Source organism: Lissotriton vulgaris, chromosome 3_2 (genome assembly GCF_964263255.1).
Source record: "Lissotriton vulgaris chromosome 3_2, aLisVul1.2, whole genome shotgun sequence".
NCBI classification, from domain to species: domain Eukaryota; kingdom Metazoa; phylum Chordata; class Amphibia; order Caudata; family Salamandridae; genus Lissotriton; species Lissotriton vulgaris.
In genome coordinates this window covers 19,321,351-19,342,105 of record NC_141690.1, presented here as the reverse complement: position 1 = coordinate 19,342,105, position 20,755 = coordinate 19,321,351, and the positions used below count along the sequence as shown (strand labels likewise).

At 45.0% G+C, this 20,755-nt stretch overlaps 1 protein-coding gene across 1 annotated transcript in view; it reads left to right on the top strand.

Moving 5' to 3' along the window:
- The window catches only part of NWD2 (NACHT and WD repeat domain containing 2), a 715,806-nt gene extending 702,547 nt beyond the window's left edge, over positions 1 to 13,259 (top strand). Inside the window, exon 7 of the mRNA XM_086964001.1 lies at positions 7,592 to 13,259. Coding sequence (XP_086820127.1) covers positions 7,592 to 11,533 — 3,942 coding nt within the window. The 3' untranslated portion in view covers positions 11,534 to 13,259. The remainder of the gene's footprint in view (positions 1 to 7,591) is intronic.
- The last annotated feature ends 7,496 nt before the right edge of the window (positions 13,260 to 20,755 follow it).

The window sequence follows — 20,755 nt, the reverse complement described above, 5'->3', positions numbered from 1 at the left end:
ACAAGATCGTCCGGAGGGACCGAAACGCCAACCAGATGGGAGGAGGCATCGCCATCATCCACAGGAGCACCATCCGTCTCACGACCAGCACCGACAACTCCCTGACCACCGCCGAACACCTACATTTCCAGATCCACACCAACCCGAACACCACCCTCAGAGGCACCCTGATCTACCGACCCCCTGGACCACGCACACAATTCAGCGAGGACATCGCCGACTTCGTCAGCCCACATGCCCTCCCCTCCGCTGACTACATCCTCCTGGGAGACCTCAACTTCCATCTGGAGAACAACAACGACCGCAACACCAGCACCCTGCTCGACAACCTCACCAACCTGGGACTCAAGCAACTGGTGTCCACCCCCACCCACCTCGCCGGACACACACTCGACGCTGTCTTCTCATCCAGCAAGGACATCAACTTCAGCCACACCACAGAGCTTCAATGGACGGACCACAGCTGCGTCCACTTCACCTTCAAGAAAACAACGACCCACCACCACCAGCAACAGACCGCCCGCAGAAGCTGGAACAAGATCACAGCAGACCAGCTCGCCACCTCCCTGAGCCAGCACCCTCCTGCCAGCTCAGCGAACCCCAGCCAGGCCGCCGACAACCTCACGAAGTGGATCAGCAACTGCGCGGACGAACTCGCCCCACTGAGGACCCCGCCCAGCAGACCCGGCAGCAAGAAAGCCCCATGGTTCACCGACGAACTCAAGAGCTCCAAGAAGAACTGCCGAGCCCTCGAGAAAGTCTGGAGAAGGGAACCGACACCGGACAACAGGACCTCCTTCAAACTTGCCACCCGGAAACACCACCAGCTGATCCGCGCCGCCAAGAAAACAGCATTCAAAGACCGGTTGGATAACAACGCACACAACTGCAAGGAACTCTTCAACATCGTCAAAGAGCTTTCCAACCCCAGCGCAGGAAACAACGACATCACCCCATCGCAAGACCTCTGCAACTCCCTGGCTTCATACTTCCACAACAAGATCGCGGACATACACAACAGCTTCAACAACCAACCAACGCACACCATGACCGAACAACCACCCCCCACCACCACCCTCCACGCCTGGACCCCGATCAGCACCGAAGACACCATCCGCACGATGAACTCCATCCACTCCGGATCACCGACCGACCCCTGCCCTCACCACGTCTTCAACAAAGCCGACGCTGTCATCGTACCCCACCTGCGAGACATCATCAACACATCCCTCGACACCACCATCTTCCCCGAGAGCTGGAAACACGCCGAACTCAGCGCCCTACTCAAGAAACCAACAGCGGACCCCACCGACCTCAAGAATTACCGCCCCATCTCGCTCCTCCCGTTTCCAGCCAAAGTCATCGAGAAGACCGTCAACAAGCAGATGGCCGCTTTCCTCGAGACGAACGGATCCCTCGACCCCTCACAGTCCAGCTTCCGAGCCAACCACAGCACCGAGACCGCCCTCATCGCCGCCACCGACGACATCCGAGCCCTGATGGACAATGGAGAAACAGCGGCCCTCATCCTCCTAGACCTCTCCGCGGCATTCGACACGGTCTGCCACCGCACCCTAGTACGGCGCCTCAGCAACGTCGGAATCCAGGACAAGGCGCTGGAGTGGATCACCTCCTTCCTCGACGGGAGAACACAGAGAGTCCGCCTACCACCGTACAAGTCAGAGGCCACCGAAGTCATCTGCGGCGTCCCCCAAGGATCATCTCTGAGCCCCACCCTCTTCAACGTCTACATGAGCCCCCTCGCGGCCATCGTACGCAAACACAACCTCAGCATAATCTCCTACGCCGACGACACCCAGCTGATCCTCTCCCTGACCAACGACCCCGCCGCCGCCAGAGCCAACCTGCACGAAGGGATGAAAGAGGTAGCTGAGTGGATGACGACCAGCCGCCTGAAACTGAACTCGGACAAGACGGAGGTCCTCATCCTGGGCTCCTCTCCCTCCGCCTGGGACGACTCCTGGTGGCCTCCCGCCCTGGGCACCGCACCCAAACCGACAGACCATGCACGCAACCTGGGCTTCATCCTGGACTCCTCCCTCTCCATGACCAGGCAAGTCAACAACGTCTCCTCGGCATGCTTCAACATCCTACGCATGCTACGGAAGATCTTCTGGTGGATCCCCACCAAGACCAGGAAGACCGTCACCCAGGCCCTCGTCACCAGCCGACTGGACTACGGCAACGCCCTCTACGCCGGGACCACCGCCAAGCTCCAGAAGAGACTCCAGCGGATCCAGAACGCCTCAGCCAGACTCATCCTCGACATCCCACGAACCAGCCACATCTCCGGACATCTGCGAGACCTTCACTGGCTCCCCGTCAACAAAAGAATCACCTTCCGCCTCCTCACCCACGCACACAAAGCCCTACACGACCAAGGCCCGAGCTACCTCAACAGCCGAGTCAACTTCTACGCTCCCAAACGCCACCTCCGATCAGCCAACCACGCCCTAGCCGCCGTCCCCCGCATCCGAAGAGCGACTACAGGAGGAAGGTCCTTCTCCCACCTGGCCGCCAAGACCTGGAACTCCCTCCCGACCGACCTGCGCCTGACCCAAGACCACCTCTCCTTCAGGAAGAAGCTGAAGACCTGGCTGTTCGAGCAGTAGCGGCTCCCCCCCCCCCCAGCGCCTTGAGACCCCACGGGTATGTAGCGCGCTTTATAAGTGTCACTGATTGAACCAACTCATATTCTCTGCTGAGCAATGCATCCCCGAGCAGAACCAATGCATCATCGCTATTGTGTGCATTGGGCTTGTTGCTATAAACTTGCATCACCGCAGCCTCTCACATCTTGAGACTGATGCATCGCCTTTGGAACCTCTGCAGCAATGCGCTTTTTGCAGGGCATGCTCTCTGCATACTTCGTCAACAGCAGCCTTGTCGACGCAGAAACGTCACAGTATCACTGCTCATCGGAACCAAGTGGAAGAGGTGTGGCGCAGCAGGCAGGGCAACTGACGCCGGAACCCGGGGTTGACTGTTCAATCCCCGGTGCCGGTGGCAGACCAGCCCAGCACCATGTGACTCTGAGCACTAGCTCGCTTAATCGTCCCAAGGGCCCCCAGCGCCTTGACACCTTCGGGTAATTGTTCGCACTTTACAAATACTGGACATTTACATTTGTTATAACTCATCACCTCAATTGTGCCCCGTGTCCTCAACACCAGGCTTCACATTGTAGGAAGGTGGAATCTGACTATATGGTTACCCTCACTCTTTCCTGGTGTTTTGCTGGTTTTCGACTTAGTTGACCTGGGACCCTGCTATTCAGGGCCCCAGTCTATCTGCTTTCTCTATAAAATGGACTCCATGTACTTTAGGTACATACCAGATTGGTTACTGGGTCAACCTTGTGAGCCCCTGTTTAGTGTACCACAGGTATGCAGGGCATAGGTGCACCTTAGGCCTACCAGGGGCTGCAGCATGTATTGTGCCACCCCTGGTTTGCCTTCGAAACTGACACTACAGGTCTGTTCACAGAGCCTGGGTAAGGTGGTGTAATCACCCCTTACTTAGCTATAGTATACCTATATCTATATATACATATAGACTCATATACACCTATAAGTCACTCCTATGGCAGGCCTTAGCAATCCTGGAGGCAGAGTGCTTGGTTTTATGTGAGAGGGTGCACTAGCATGAGCTGAGCCCCTCTGCAGCTTTCGTAGCCATCTCCTTATAGCTGTTCTATGATATAGCCATACCATATACTCTTAAGTGCATTATAATCCTCGTGGTTAATGCTAACTTTGGTTTGGCTTTATCAAAACATGTCATGTAAGGTGCCAAACACTTTGGAATACTACCCACCCCACCAGTCCTGGCGGCGGGGTAGCATTCCACCCTTCTAGAGTGAAAAGACATGTAGCTACTGGTTTACCCGGTTAAAGTTAAACAGAGCCTCAGCATCACAAAATGGATGCTGCTGCCAAAGACACGAGTCTGACCTCCTGCTGCTGGACGAAATCCCGGCAGGGGAGGCCTGGACAATAGGTTACCTGTCCAGGCAGGTGCCAGCACCTCCCCAGACAGGGTTTTGTGTCCCTAGGAGAATAGATTACCCTGGACGAATCTTTAAAAAAGACATATCCTGGACCTTCCACGTTCCATCCTGACTGGATGATGGAAGATATCTCCCTTGTGGTCAAGGAGTGACCACCCTGTTCAAACAGGCACCAACAGCAACTTTGCTGGTCTGCATTTTCGAGGCTCCCACCGGATCCCGAAGAATCTGCAACACAGGACTTGGACTTCCAGACATCTCTGACCCAACCCACATCCACAGCAAAGCTGAGACACGTGGGAGACACAAGAGACGTGGGACCGGAACTCCTGGACATCCTGCATTTTGCAAGCTGCACTCCTTCAACGAGGTATCTCGAAGTTGTGCTTTGGGGTGCTTGAAGCCCCAGCCCCGAGCACCATTTGCACCGAAGCCCAGGCCCCCACACTCTGCGAGTGTTCCGTGGGCCCCGCTTTTGCATTTGAGCTTGATGCGTCTTCCCTGTTCCTAGTCCATTGGCTAGTGAGCCCCCTGAAGACTCCATTTTGAAACTAACTCACTTTTCTGGTTGCTCCAGCGTTCCTGCAAAACGCTACAGACCTTGTTGGTCTGCAACAGAGCCAATCATGACATCCTGCGTGGGTTGCGGTTGCCAAGGCTTGTTGGGTCCAATCCGGATACCCACACTGCAGTCAACTAGATCCATTGTGGGACAGCTCGAATCCAGCGCCTGGTCATCGTCGATGCCTCCTGGCTGAAGCGACAAGATTGACTACTTCACCTGAAATCATCCAACATCGCCTGGTTCCTTCCTGGTCACTGGCTAGTGACCCAGACTCTGTCCCTTCTGCTTTCAGGTTCTTGATATCTTCGATCCACCCTTGGATCCACCCGGACACTTTTCCTCTGGTCGCCTGCAGCCTTTCTTTGCAGCTCTCCATTGAAAACGACGACGAAACCCGACACGAAAAGAGACCTATGCACCCGGCTTCCCTGGGTGAGGTAACACGAGTACTTCAGTGCTCCTGTGGGTCTTGACTCTCGAAGTGTCCTAGTTTAAAAGGGTTCCATCCTAGTCCATCCAGAAGTGTCCTTAAATTGTATATTTGTAACATTTATGATCTCCATAGCAAGTCAAAGTTAACCCGCACCTGTGTTTAGACACTGCACGCGTCTCCCGTGGACCTCCTACTTGCTAACCTTTGGTCGATTAAAGTAGCCCCAGCGATTCCACAGGCCCCAGGCCTACTTTCTAATTCTCTTGTGGTTCTTATACCACTTACTTAGTACTAGGGCTGACGTAGCTTGCGAAGTAGCGCTTCGCGAAGCTACACGAAGTGAACTTCACACTACGCGAGCTACGCGTAGCACTATCCGAACTGAGTAGTAGCATGTTCAAACTGTGCAAGGTGCCGTTTTCAATGATTGCACAGTGCGGACAAGCATCCGGCACTGTGCAATCCTTGAAAACGGCATCTTGTACAGTGCGAGCTGTAGTTTTTCTGCCGCTCAAGGAGATTTTTCCTCGAGCGGCAGCTTTCTCAACGCGGACTGGTAGTTTCTCATCGAGAACGGTCGCGGGCATACCTGACCACTCGCAATAAGAAAACAAATCTCACAGGGAGGTTTATTTTCCATGCTCGCGATCGGCAACTTGATGTTGAAGACCGCGAGCAAGCAAAAAATGACCACTGCACTACGCTACGCTACGCGTGTTCACACGGTGCTACGTGCAGCTCGCGTAGTGCAAAGTTGCGAAAACTATGTGAGCGTAGCGTAGTGCTTCGCCCAGGCCTATTTAGTATATGGTTTGTGAGGCCCCTATGGTATACTGTATACTGTGCAACTTATCGTATATTAATTGTGTAACTTGTATTGTATTTTTACCTCTGGCCTCATAAAGAGTGCAGATGGGTTGTGTTTAGAATAAATACATATATATTTGATATATAATTTGTGTGGTGTCCTTTCATTTGGTACTCAAGGGATTATAAATGGTAAAACAACTTGCTTAACTCGCCTACTGAAGACTTAGGCTGATGACTGCTGGTTCATGCTACCACTAGGATAGCTTTCTATAAGGTTGACTTTACAACCACCATCAATAAGGGTCGATTAGACTGGTGCAAGGTGCCCACTAGAACTAGTGGACATCATATGCCAGGCTAACTTCTCACACACATCACAAGCCCCATTGACAGGATCCTTGATGTCGACTCATCAGGACCTCGCACCGCTGTCTTGCTGCATCTCTGACCTGGCGCATTGCCTCTGCTGCTCGATGCATCTTCAACGCAAATCCAGGCAAAGCTCCACAACCAGGATTTAAAGTACTTTGTACAGTGGGCTTGACTGGGTCCTTGTATCCGGCCCGGACTCCATTGTGGTCTTCGGACATTGTGACTTTTTCCTGGTCCAGCATTACCAGGTATCCGTCAATAGCTTTTTTTTCTTTTTGAGCTGTTTTTCACTATAAACTTTACCATTCAATATCTCCAGTTCTACTAATTGGATTTTTGTCTTTTTGTCACTTGTTTTATTGAATAAAATCGACACTGTTTATATAAACCTGGTATGGATCTTTGTGCGTGATGTTTTCACAATTTTACTGTTTGAAGTGTTTCACAAATACATTACACATTGCCTCTAAGTTTAGCCTGATTGCTCTGTACCAAGCTACTAGAGGGTGAGCACGGTTTAATTTAGGTGTTGCCTGCCTCTTACTCTGACTAGAGGTGTGGTGCTGCTTGTCCAGAGCTCATACCCCAATCAACTAACAACCACATTTCTAGAAGTATTCATTCACAAAGTAAAAACCATCCCAAAGATACAGATTCTACTTTCTCAATGTGGGCTATCAGCATTAAAGGCTGAAGTCAGCTGTCCAGGGGAGAGCTCTATGATTCCCGATTACACTTTCAGAATGCCTCTTTTATTTTAGAGTGTATCCCTGTTCTTTTCAGGTATATGGGCTGGAATTTTAAAAAGAGGCATAATAAAAATGCAGAGATGGAGGTCTGCTGTCCCTTGCACGCATCCATCTCTCTATTTGCAGCCTTTTCAGTGGAGCTTACAATGAATACATTTTTAATATTATTAGGGCTGTGGTTCTGAGAATCCTGTGCTATGGTCATATTGAAATGTAACAGATTTGTACATCAGTTGCAGTATATAATGAAGATTGGGTTACATAGTAGTCTGTGTAAAAACATCACCTGCGTTGCTGCCCAACCTTTAGTACATAGGCCCTATATTTTTAAAGCAGACCGTGCAGACCATATATTTATACAGGATATTGAAGGGTTCAGAAAACAACCTCAAATGAGGAGGAAAAGCATTGTCCACGTTCAGAACAATACAAACTGTATCATCACTTTTTTTCTGCAGATTAGAGAGTATAGTCATATTCTCAGATTATTTTCCCTACTCTAAATTAATATTGTTATATATATTAATATAAAGCTTAGTTAAACTAAAATATAGATAATTATTGGTGTGTATAACTTTGTAATCTTCACGCACATAGTACGTAACAAATGAAATCTCTCTTTTGTATTACAGGCTTATTCCTGGCTTCAGGATGAACTGGGACCTGAATCTGACCCGGTCGTGCTTGTGAGATTTATTGGATCAACAGACATGTGTACAGACCTGAAGAATTTACTTCAAAGCATCTGTGAACAATTATCGATTAGCTATCGTTGCCTAGTACAGTGCTTCCCTAAAAAGATCCTGGAACTTCGAGAACTTTTCATAAACTTGTTAAATGAGTCTTTGTTTCACAGACCACTTGTCCTAATATTTGACAGCCTTGAGCAGCTTCCAGAGACCGATGATGCTAGAAAACTTTGGTGGCTTCCCAGTCATCTGCCTCGAACGGTACGGATCATCTTGTCCACACTGCCAAACAAACATGGGATCCTGCAAAAACTAAGGTGCCTTATACATGAAGATGATAACTACATAGAGTTGATTCCAAGAGACCGTAAGATGTGCAGTCAAATACTCAAACATCAGCTGCTACGTGTTAAAAGGAAGGTCACTTCCGGACAGCAAATTTACGTAAATGAAGCATTCTCCAAGTGCACTCTGCCTATGTTTGTGAATCTAACCTTCAGGGAAGTTCGGACCTGGAGATCTCACAAGGATGTTGATGATTCTTCACTTTGTATCACTGTTCATGAAAACATTGAACAATTATTTATATCACTTGAAAACAAGTGTGGGCCAAGGCTGGTGTCAAGGGCCCTTGGGTACATTACAATGGCAAAAACAGGTCTTAGTGAAATTGAATTGGAGGACATTTTAGCCCTTGACAATAGTGTTATGAATGAATTGCTGTCAAGTGTCAAACCACGTAATCCATTGAGAATACCATATCTAATCATTGCAACGCTCAAAGAGGATCTAACAGGATATCTCATAGAACGGCAAATACGAAACGTGACTCTTCTTGTCTGGGCAAATAGGCATCTTCATCTTATTGCCCAGAAACTGTATCTGAGCAATGACGAAGATTTACAAGAGATGCATAGTATTATGGCTGAATACTTTCTAGGTGTTTGGTCAGGTGGAACAAACAAATCCTTTTACAACGAGCCTCAGTATTTTAATGACTTCATCGACAATGAAAGCAGAAGTACCAATGATCCAGACACACCATATAATGATCAAACATCTTTTGACAGACAGTCCCCTGATCAACCTTGGGTTTTCCAGTGCAATCCTTTAGAGCCAGATATCTTTTTTGTCAATCACAGAAAAATGACTGAACTTTTACATCACCTGACAAGAAGTGGAAAAACAGATGATCTTTTGTACGGAATTACCATGAATTTTAGCTGGCTTTATACCATGATCAAAATAGGTCAGTTTGAAAAAGCACTTTCTGACATTGACATGGCATACAACTATTCACAAGAGAAGGAGTTAAAATTTCTGGCAAACACCCTTCGCAGTATAAAGTTCAAGATACTGAAATCTCCAGGTTCACTCTCTGCAGAACTGCAGCAAAGACTTCTTCCAGTTGTCAGTTCACTACCTAAATTTAGACAACTGCTTTTGGAATGTGATAAGGATGGCCCCAAGTATTGTTCGATTGTTCCTTTGCACTCTTCTATGGATGTAACATACAGCCCTGAACGACTCTCTCTGTCATCCAGTCATTTGCATATTACCGAGGTTCTTCCAACATATAACCCAAGTACTATCATCTCTGCACTGGAGAATGGGTCCATCAGCACCTGGGATGTTGAGTCCCGCCAGCTGCTAAGGCAAATTACAACAGCTCAGTCTGTGATTTTAGGTATGAAGCTCACCATTGATGAAAAGTATCTTGTTGTTTCCACAACAAATAACACACTTTTGATATACGACAACTTGAATTCATGTCTTTTATCGGAAGTAGAAATAAAGGGGTCTAAACATGGTGCAGTAGGCGCAACCTGCACTGTAATAAATGGATTCACTCTTTCAAGCACCCATGCACTGGCTTGGCTTGAGGCAAGCAAAGATGTGACTGTGATAGACCTCCTTTATGGCTGGCCTCTGTACCACTTCCACTGTTGGTATGAGGTTACATGTGTTCAGTGTTCTCCTGATGGACTGTATGCCTTTTGTGGACAATACCTCAATACCACCACAATATTTCATTTAGGGAGTGGAGAAAAGCTCTCAACAGTGACATCAGAGTTTTCAGGTGGATTTGTGAAATACCTTCTTGTACTCGATATTGCCCAAGAAGTTGTCATGGTGGACAATGAGGGCAGCCTTTCAGTTTGGAATACTGATGAAATAACAAACCCTCAACTAACAGAGGACTTTGACTGCAGGAGGGAAGAGAGTGAAGTAGTCAGCATCGAGCTTTCTGAAGACCAAAGTGCAATTTTAATTTGCAAGGCACTGAGTTTAGAACTTCTGGACACTAGCATGTGGAAGGTAGCTGAAAAGTTTCGAGCAAGACGCAATGAGCGCTTCATATCTGCAGTGCTGTCCAAAAACTGTGACTGTATAATTGCTTCCATGGAAAATACCTCATCTGTTTTTGTCTGGAGGAGAGACACAGGGCAATGTATGGCAAGTTTACAGGAAATCTCAGGAAACATAATCAAATTGGTCAAATCAAATCATCACAACATGCTGCTATCCTTAACCACCAGTGGTGTCCTTTCTATATGGGATGTGGATATCATAACTGCTATGTCCAACATCGATAAAACTGGGAAAGCTATCCAAAGAGTGGTGCTGCCAGGGAGAGGAGACTTCATTTATATACTCGATGGGTCTGACGCTGTGTATAAGTGGAACTTTAGTACAGGATACATTGACAGTATCTTCAAGCATGAAGGTGTTGTTGAAAATTGTGTGCTAACAGCATCTGGTGAATTAATGGTAACATCAGATGACAAGTGTAGCCAGTATGTGTGGCACACTGCAACCGGTGAAAATCTCTTCCGCATAAACGGGCAAAGAATATCCCAGCTGCTGATTACACATAATGATCAGTTTGTAGTTTCACTTTGTGAGCAAAATGTATCAAGGGTATGGAGACTGGCCACAGGGCACAAAGTTTGCAATATTTTAACAGCCTTACAGAATGCCTCAATAACATCAGCAAATACATTTTTAGTGGGGATGACAAAGAATAAATTACTAGCTGTAAGTCTCTGGACAGGAAGCATTACCAAGAAATTTTGTTGTGATGATGGCACAACTATTGTCAACTTCAAACTGATCCCTGACTGCCCTGAATTTGTGCTTTTCATAACATCTACTGAGACTGTGAATATATGGAGCCTCGCAGAAGAAGCAGTCTGTAGAAGAGTTCAACTTCCAAATAACTTCTTGAAAAACTTGGAGGACTTCCTAATATCTCCCAATGGAAAACTAGGAATTTTAGCTCGTGGGGATGAAAATATCAATGTCTTGGATCTGCACAGTGGCAAACTTCGTGTGGTTCATGCGTCGGGAATCATCTGGCAACAGAAACTCTCTCCAGATGGGCGTTACCTGGTGTACATTTGTTATTGCTCTGGGGAAGATGAGGAGGATGATGGCGTAGTCTCAAGTTTAATCGTTATGAGGCTTGCTGATGGTAAGAGTATAGGTGGTTGCTCCCTTTATAAAACCCCCACATGTCTTGCCCTCTCACAAAGACATTTAAACATTATCATTGGCTTTGATGATGGGAGCATTAGTATCTACACAGTAGTAGATAGGGTCGACGCTGCACTGAAAATAAAAATCGCTACTTCAAACAGCCGCCAAATTTTCAGCAACAAAATACAACCTGTAAGACCAAAGTGTACTCATTACAGTTATAAGACAACAGCAGACTGCCTCTGGAGAGAGTCCACTGAAGTCTTTGCCAGGGATAGCCCAATTACTGTATCTGATTCTGGAGAGGCAACAGACACGACACCATCCAAAAAGTACAACTATTGCTATGATAAAATGTGTTCTGCAATAGACTGCAGAGGGCATGCTGTTACAGCTGACAACTGATGGCATCCTCCCATAATGTATCTTGGGTAGATATGTTGAATTGCCACATATGTGCCCTGTTGAAACTTGCTGTGTCTAAGGACTACAAAGAGTGATGCACTGGTATCTCAAGTTGTTCCTATAGTAATGACAAAAAAGTTTGCACACACAAGTAGACATGCATGCCCGCAAGCACACACATGCACGAACATGCATGCACACAGACAAACAAACACACACACACACACAGTTACGTTTCTTCAAAGACTGGACTGCAGAATTTCCTTCCACATTTTGAGCACTGCTTGGGCCAGAGATTAATAATGGAAGGACAGTGCCCTAATACGTTCTAGCAATAGTTTTTGTACATCTATAGTGTGACACATTGTATCTAATTGTTTATTTTTATTTTTGTTACCAAAGGTGAAACTTCTATAAATGAAAATAGAAAGGTGAACCATGCTGAAGTTATTCAGTTCAGCTGTTTGCTTTCAGGAAGTGGAGCCACCGAGTTGTGTGCAATGGGGTGAACATTATGTAGCTGTGTGTAATAGAGATGCAGAGATATATTGGGGGAGGATGCACAATGGGAAATATACCGCAGTCTTTCCACCTAATATAGCATTAAAGAAGAATAAGTGAAAAGAGGCAGTGTAATACAGACAAAGAGTGATCCGGAGTTGAGCAGAGCAAGTACAAGTCTTCTACAGAATACTATTGTTTGTTGCCGAATTTCATGCAAAGGTTTCTAGTTTCTGCATGATAGCAGATACTCAAACACTTACCAGACCATACTTGCTGAGCTCCTCAGTAATGCTGCATATTTCTGTGCATTGCACAGTGCAAATGAGAATTGGATGTACTAAATGTGTTTTCTAAGAGAAAGAACGTTTGCAGATGAACAGTTAAACACTTGTCCACTTTGATGTTTGTGTTCAAATGCTGACCTCTTGTGTCTTTCTGCAACGTGATATCTTAAAAGTCCCTGAAAATTTGAGGCTTTCTTGAAAGAGAGCCTCTTAACACATCATGTTTGAAGACATTTGCCTTAGTATTACTCCTGTACTTTCCTGTGTTGTACACAGACCAGAATATCAAACACTCTGGGACTAGCAGAATTCCTGTATTATTCCTCAACTTTTCAGTAAAAACTTACAGATATCCAAAGGTTCTATTGAATTCCAATTCGATTCTTCTAAAACGTATTATATGTGTTTTATTTATACTTCCTGTGTGAGGAATGTTACCAACTTTATAACTAGCATTATGACTCGTAATGCAATTTTTGTGACCGTAAAGCAAAAATACTTTTGAATTTTAACAAAAATGTGTCCATAACCTTTTCAACATAGGCATGTCCTTTACAAGATTTCCTATATTTTTCTTGTGATACATGTTTTTATGGAAGTTTAGAATTATGTGCCACAAAATGGTAGAACCTTAACAATTGAATGCCAAGCTAGGATACAGTAGTGTGTGAATGTCTTGTTGAAACAACAATATAGTATATCAAGTGAACTGAATGATTTTCTTATCTTGTCTGCAACTAATAGATCCTATTGAATGTTTTTATGTAAACTTTGTATTGTTGGGAAGGAATACCCACACAGAGATTTATATTTTCATAAATGTTGAATTTAGTTACATTTTGTTATAAAGATGGTAAAATTAGAAAACTATTGCAGTCTTCAAACAATATACAGTCTTGTGTATGCATTGTTTGTACGGATAAATAAACCTTACAACCATCATGTCCCTGTTATGGAAATATTTGATAAGGAAAACTGATTTGAAAGCTGCATACTTGAATTTTAATGCAGAAATAAAACACTTAGTTCATTGTTTCTTTTATGAAACACACCCACAGACAAAGTGTATTTTTTCAAAGCAACTTCTTGTTAAAATACCTTATTGTAAATCATATAAAGATCTCACATAGTACAAACATGTAACATGATGTTCTTGGAGTTACACACAATCAAGATATTAAAAAACAAAATTACAGTGCATAAAAACATACACAATGGCAGATGAAAGATACCCAATTGCCCACTAAATTACAGGATCAATAATACAGTGACTGTGCCGGCTTTAATTTCCAAAGGAAACGTCAACGAAGTTTTGACCTTATCACTCAAAGGTCATCATCAGGAAACAAGACAAATATTTGAAAGCAACCATCAAAGAATTTACTATTCAAATAACATACACAAATGTATTATAGAAATGTCGGGATTACCAGTAACTATTACATAAGATAGACCCAACCAAGGGCTGAAAAAGAATAAGGAATACATCGATAATATTCACCAAATCCATGTGCCAAGGCAATAAGCTTTGGACAAAAAGGTAAGAAAAATTCACCATAAATTCCTCCAAGCTTAAGAAAAAATAACAGCACCATCACTTTCCTGCCTCTTTTTATTAATGAATGAAAACAGTTTCTACTATTTTGTTGTCTGAATAAGTGGGTGAATGAAGGAGTGAGCAAGCGCATAAATAAATGTGAGTGAGTGAGTTTTAGAGCAGGACAATCATTAGTGAGTGAGTAAGGAAGCTAGTGAGTGAGTATGTGGAGGAGTAAGTGGGTAAATGGATAGGTGAATGTGTATGAGTGAGTCAGCAACAAAGCAGACAGTCATTAGTAAGTGAATAAAGGAGTGTATGAGTCAGTAACTGAGTAAAGGAGACTGTGAATACATCCATACATAGATGGCTCTGAATGAGTAAATACATAAAAGATAAGGCAGCCAGAAGTGAGTGAGTTTATGATCCAATTCACAACACTTTTTCTGATCAATGATGCAACCAAGGATTGAAAAAGTGGCTTGTGTTTGTCCAAATTCCCACATGTGGATTACAAAACTGAATTTAGAAGTTTACTAATTGTGAATTAAATCTGTGGTAAATGAACATCAGCTAAGATTGTAGTTTGTTGCTTTGTAAGCTTTGGAACTTTAAGTGATTGATTTATTGATTAAGGTGAGTGGAAGCCCCACTCACGTAACAACCACAATGTTAATCAAGGGTGAACCACAAAAGTCACTATAGTAACTGGTGCTTAAAAGTGAAAAACAAAACAGAAGAAAAATCCTAAACAAATTCGGAAACCAGATTAGAGGTTAACAAATTAAATTATACCAGAAAGAAAAAAATCTAATCAGTAGTACCAGAGATATGCAATTTAAACGTTTTAGGTAAAAATACCTCAGGCCTGCTGCAGTGGAGTGTGAGCCAGACATAGTGATCAAGTTAGTCCTGCTGAGAATTGTACCTTATGTGCTTGATGTGAGATTTCCATCGCACAATGTTGTTTCTGATGAGGAGCTGTGAGGGTTGTGATGAGATGTCCTCTGTTGAGTGTTGTTTTGCTGCATCAGTTTAGATGAGGCCACTGATAAGAAACTGCAATGCAATTTCCTACGTCGAGTTGTGTTGCGCTGCTTTGGTTCTGATGAGTCCACCGATCAGGAGCTGTGCTGCGAGGTTCTGCTTGAGTTGCATTGTGCAGCAGTTGCTCTGATGAAACCCACAATTAGGCAGGGAGGAATACACTCTGATGTCAGCCAAGAGTCCAGGGCCTTTGGGACACCTCTTAGGAATCAGGACTCTCTCCAGGCAGAGACCAGTAGCAGGAGTCAGGCAGGTTCTGTTGCAGCAGGTGAGCTGGGCAGTTGAAAGTAGGCCGTTGAAGATTATTGTGTCCCTGCAGCTCACACAGGGAGATCAGCCAACTGACCCATGGAGTCACTCTGGTTAGCCTGGATGAAGGTAAGCAGGTCTAGTTTTCTTTCCCAGAGAGCAAGGCAGTCCTCAAGCAGCAGGAGAGTCCAGTGCAGCAGGGCAGTTCTTCTTCTGCAATATCTACAGGTCTGGGAGTGTACAGAATAGTGGCTCTGGAAGTTCAATCTTTATACCTGGAGCCATGCTTTGTGTGTGGGGTGACAACCTGCCCTACCCCTACATCTGGTTCTTGAAAGTTCTACTTTTCCAGACAAAAAGCTGGTGTCAGGTTCCTCTGTGTGTGCTGGAAGCAAGTCCTTTGTTGTGCAAGTGGGGCAGGGCCCAGCCCCATCCCTAGCTAACATGCCCACTTCTAGTCCTATTTGCGTGACTTTCTGGAAGGACAATAGAGTTCATCACTGTCATATGACCCAGAGCATTATCAGAAGGCACAAATAGTTAGGATAAGAAAATGGGAACTTTCTAAAAGTACTAAGGTGACCAAAGGGGATGGATGAAATGCTTCAATTAGTCCCAGCCACTGATAATTACTAGGGCTGCATTCAATTTCTAAAAGTTGCATTTTCAGAATTGTAACTCAAAATCCGACATTACCATAGAAGAGGCATTAGAACTGGGATTCTTGGTTGGCTGGGATATGCACCCAGAAAGGTCAGGTAGGAACCAACACTCTAGTCAGGGCATCCTAAGTCCACTTTAAAAGATAATCTGTGCTCACCTTCTGGTAGCTTGGCATAGAGCAGTCAGGCATATCATAAGAGGCAATGTGTAATGTATTTGTGCAACACACACACATAGGAACTGAATTAATAAACCACAAAAAGACCCCACACAGGTTTATAAACATAGATTATTATGTTCTGAACAGGACAAGCCCAAAATGACAAAAACCTAATTAGAAGTTGAGATATAAAATTTTAAAGGAACAAATTCAGTACGGTTCGAGCGGAACTGAAGGAGCACCGTCCGTCTACAGAAACCACGCACTACCTTTCCTGGTCGCTAACAGCTAGATGCGTTGATGTTGACACCCTCAGGTGCAGGATGCATCGATCTTCTCCACGAAGTAAAGGTGATTCATCAGTTCTAAAGATGGGTGCCTGGAGTTGGGAAGTGTCGGGCAATATGCCGGATTGGGCTATATAGTCGAGGGGATGTGTCACTCTCACCAAGCTACAGCAGTGGCTATATGATGTGTATGTGTTGATCTCTGGAGGCAAAGCTCTGGTTCCGATGCAATGTGCAGATTTTACTACTGCGCTGCTTCTCCTACACACATACATGAGATGGGTCGAAATCCGTGTTGCAAGCATCTGGACCTCTTACAGTGACCCAGGCACAGGAGCGGGGGTAGAGACTTTCACATCACTGAGTCTCAAGCAACACAAGGCAAGCCAACAAGCCATTGGAGGTCATTTGCATTGAAGGCAGAGTGCAGCTCTCCTTAAGCAAAGTCAGAGAGTAAGAGGCAGACGGGTCACAAACAGAAAAGCAGGACTTCCAGATCAGCTGTCCTTTAAGCAGGACAGCAGTACTTATACCCAAAAGTGCCTTTGATGTGGGGGCACACAGAGTCCTTTCTAAAAGGGGTATTTCTAAAACAGTAATGTTAAATCCAACTTCACCAATAAGGAGAATTTATCATTACCATTCCAAAGAAATTAAACATGAAAAAGCTACTGCTGTCTGATCAGGAATTACAGCTTAAAAGTGAATGCATGGGGAATTACCTAGGGGAATGACCTACTATGGGGAAACCAGCTGACAACCTACCAATCCCTCAGAGCCTCATACCCTTGCCCATTAATGGTGACCCATTGCCTATACTTTGTAGTATTTGCACGCACATGGATCTTTTGAGCCATCTCACTGTTACCATGAAAACAAGGGTAACCCCACTAAACTACTGCCATTAACTTAGACAAACACCTTCCCAAGCACTACACTAGCCACCACTGGAAACGTTCCTCCAGTGGGAGTTGGTGCTCTTTTTGGACACTTGTGATCCCCTTTGTAGTACTTAACGACCTTGGGCTACTGACCTTTGTCAGGGTACATTTTTTTCTGGTGGATACATTGGGACCCTTTCCTCTGTGAGTTGTTTTGGGGGCTTGAAGAGAACACCTTTTTTTTCTCTCCCCCCTACCACTTTTGGTGGAAGTCCCACAGATATCTTTCTGCACACTCTAGTGCTGACCCAGAGAGTTCCGCCTTCTCAGTAAACTCCCTGGAGTCAGTAGGCTTCATACCAACCATGTGTTGGAGCAGTCTGGAAAACAAGTATCAAAAAGGTGCTCCTTTAAAAACAACGTGTACAACCCTTCTTAATCAATAACTTTGCTGCACCTCACTCAGCCATTTATTGCCTTACCAGCATAGTGCGAGATATCCACCCATATTTGTGCAGAGAGTTTGTGACTGGCCCTGAACTATTGCCTGTACTTCTCAGGGATCAGCCCAAACTTTCTGACTAAAATAGCTTGATGACAGTGTAGTTGGTTTAGACCCCACCTCTAATGTAGGGAGTGCGTCCCTCCCACTGTGAGCATGTACCACCATAAACAACCTACACCCAGAACTCCTTTGTGAACCGGTACACTTTCAAAGCCACTTCATAGACTGCTAACAATGTATCTATGTCATCCCCCATAACTGGGCATCATATCATTTTGGGATATGAAATCTGGACTCATATGATGACACTGCTGGTATGCTGCCACAAATATTGTTGTTGCTGGACCCCACTTGGAGGGCTCTGATATCCAGCTCTTTAGGGCTAGAATCATTGATTATCTTTCTTTCCTCCATGGCAAGCCTCTTTACTTCTGGAGCTTGCTCTCTAGCTAACCTAGGGTATGCTCCCCATCATTTTTGGCAAGCTCTAGTTTGAGTTTCCTCTCCTCGCACCTGTCTGCTAGCTCCTCTGTACACAGTTTCTTTGAGGACATACTGCTGCCGGGTTTAAAGTAGACTTCCATTCTTGGGAGAATATTCCTCCCCCCCCTCTAGGTTGCCTGGTAAGACTGTTTGTCAGGTCCCGTTCTGATCTTTCGTCAGTCTCAGATCCCTTCTCCTCATCCATTTCTCCTTTTGGTTTGGCTGCTGCCCATGCCCTTAAGGCTTTCTGGTAGCTTGGCAGAGCATAGTCAGGCTTATCTAGAGTAAAGTATTTGTGCAACACACACACACAGTAACACAATGTATACTCCACAAAAAGACTCCACATAGGTTTAAAAAAGATTCAGAGCAAAATAAGACCAAAATGACAAAAGCATGATGTATAAACGTTGAGATACTGAATTTTAAGGGAATAAATGCAGTAAAGCTCTTAGAACCAAAAAGTGCTAAGAAGGTTACTTCAAGGCCCGCTGAATCGAGGCAAAGTCAACGTTCAGGCCAATCACGATGGAGCACCAGTGAGCTACATGAACCGCGCAGGCCCTGGCAAGCCAAGTACCTTTCCTGGTCACAAACATCAAAATGGGTTGTTGTTGAGGCATGCAGGTGCAGAATGTGTTGATCTTCTCCACATAGTGAAGGTGATGCGTCAGTTCCCAAAATGGGTGGCGAGTCACTAGGCATTGAGTGATGCGCTGGATTCTGCCACACAGTCAAAGGGATGTGCCAATCTCACCAAGTTGCAGCAGCAGCAATACGCTGTCAAAAGAGTCGATCTCTGGAGGCAAAGAGCTGGTTCCGTTGCAAAGTGCCAATTTTACTCCCACAACCAGGTCAATTAACCGGTCCTGCTACACGCAGACAGGAGATGCATTGAAATCCATGTTGTAAGTACCTGTGCCACTTCCAGTGTGCTGATGGCAGGTGTAGGAACTTTCACAACCCTGTCTCTCAAGCAACAGGAGGCAAGCCATCAAGCCATTTGAGATTATTTTGAGAGAAGTCCAGCTCTCTTTCAGAGAGCAGCAGGCAGCAGGGCAAGAAACAGAAAAACATGCCTTTCAGATCAGCAGTCCAGTTGAGTCCTTTAAGCAGCGCAGCAGTTCTTCTGGCAGATCTATTGTTACAAAACAAGTCCAGTAGTTTCAGATTTTTGGGGGTCAGAGATCCAAGTAATTATACCAAAAATTGGCTTTGATATGGAGGGTGACTTCAAAGCAGCTCTCTGAAGTGCAAAAGGATCCCTTTCAACCCAGTCCTGTCTGCAAGGCTATCTGTGGGGGGTAATCAGTCTTTTTTGTGGATACAAGACACAGCCTATTCATATGATGTGTTAGCCACACCTTTCCATCAAGCCCAGGTAGGCCCATCAGAATGCAGAAGTATGTTGATGTGTACTAAGAGACACCTATCCTTCCTGTGTTGTGGTGGCCTGGAGGGAATGCACAAAGTGTAGCTGTCAACCCCTTTCCATACGTGGATTGTAAATAGGATGTCAGGCACACAGAACAGTTCGTGCAGTTAAATGTCCACTTTCTAAACTTGGCATTTCTAAAAGAGCTGTGTTAAATCTAACTTCACCAGTAAGAAAGGTTTATCATTACTATTCCAAAAATATGAAACATGAAAAAGCAACTCTTCTCACATCAGAAATTACAGCTTAAAAGTGTATTGAGTAATTCTCAAAGCTGGCCGATGAGAGAAGTAGACCTCACAGTAGTGAAGATTGAAATAGGATGTTTGTCACTACCAGGGCATACAAAGATTAAACACACGTCCTACCTTGCCTGTAGGGTTACTTGGGGCCTACCTTATGGGCGAATTATACGTAATAAAAAGTGAGTTTATGGCTTGACATGTAATTTTAAATGCCTAGTTGAAGGAGCAGTACACTGCACACAGCCACTGCAATGGCAGGCCTGATACAGGTTTGAAAGGTGGGTGTCACAATTAGAGCTGCAGGACCACTCGTAACATTTGACTTACAGGCCCTTGGTATGTTATACCACTTTACAAGGGTGTTACTAGTAAATCAAGTATGCCAATCAGGTATACACCAATGTCACCATGTTTGGGGAGGGGCATGCACTTTATTACTGGTTAGCAGTGGTAAAGTGCTAAGAGTCCAATGGCATCCAAAGGAATCAGCAAAAACAGGAGTTAAAAGGCAAAATGTCTGAGGGCATTTTAGACCTGTCAGCCCTAACTGACTGCCTGAGAGACTTATAAAGAGCTCTTATGCTGAGACGTCTTGGCGCTGGGTGAATATGATGCAGACAACAACAGATCTTAAGGCCTTGAGAAGAGCCAGGTCTTTATAATTTTTATAAAAACGGCCCTATTGGATTCTAACCTAATTGTCACGGAGAGGGAGTTCCTCCCCATCTAACTCTTTTTGCTCTAGGGACACAAACAAATCCTTAATTGGCTGACCTGAGAGAGAGTTGGGGAAAATATACAGAGAACAAAGTTTGAATGTACCCAGCTCCTCCTCCATATATAGCCTTGTGCAGTAGGCATAGGGCTTTAAAGTTCACTCTCTCATGGACTGGGAGCCAATGTAACTCCTTAATCACCGCTGATGTTGGGTGATATTTGGGT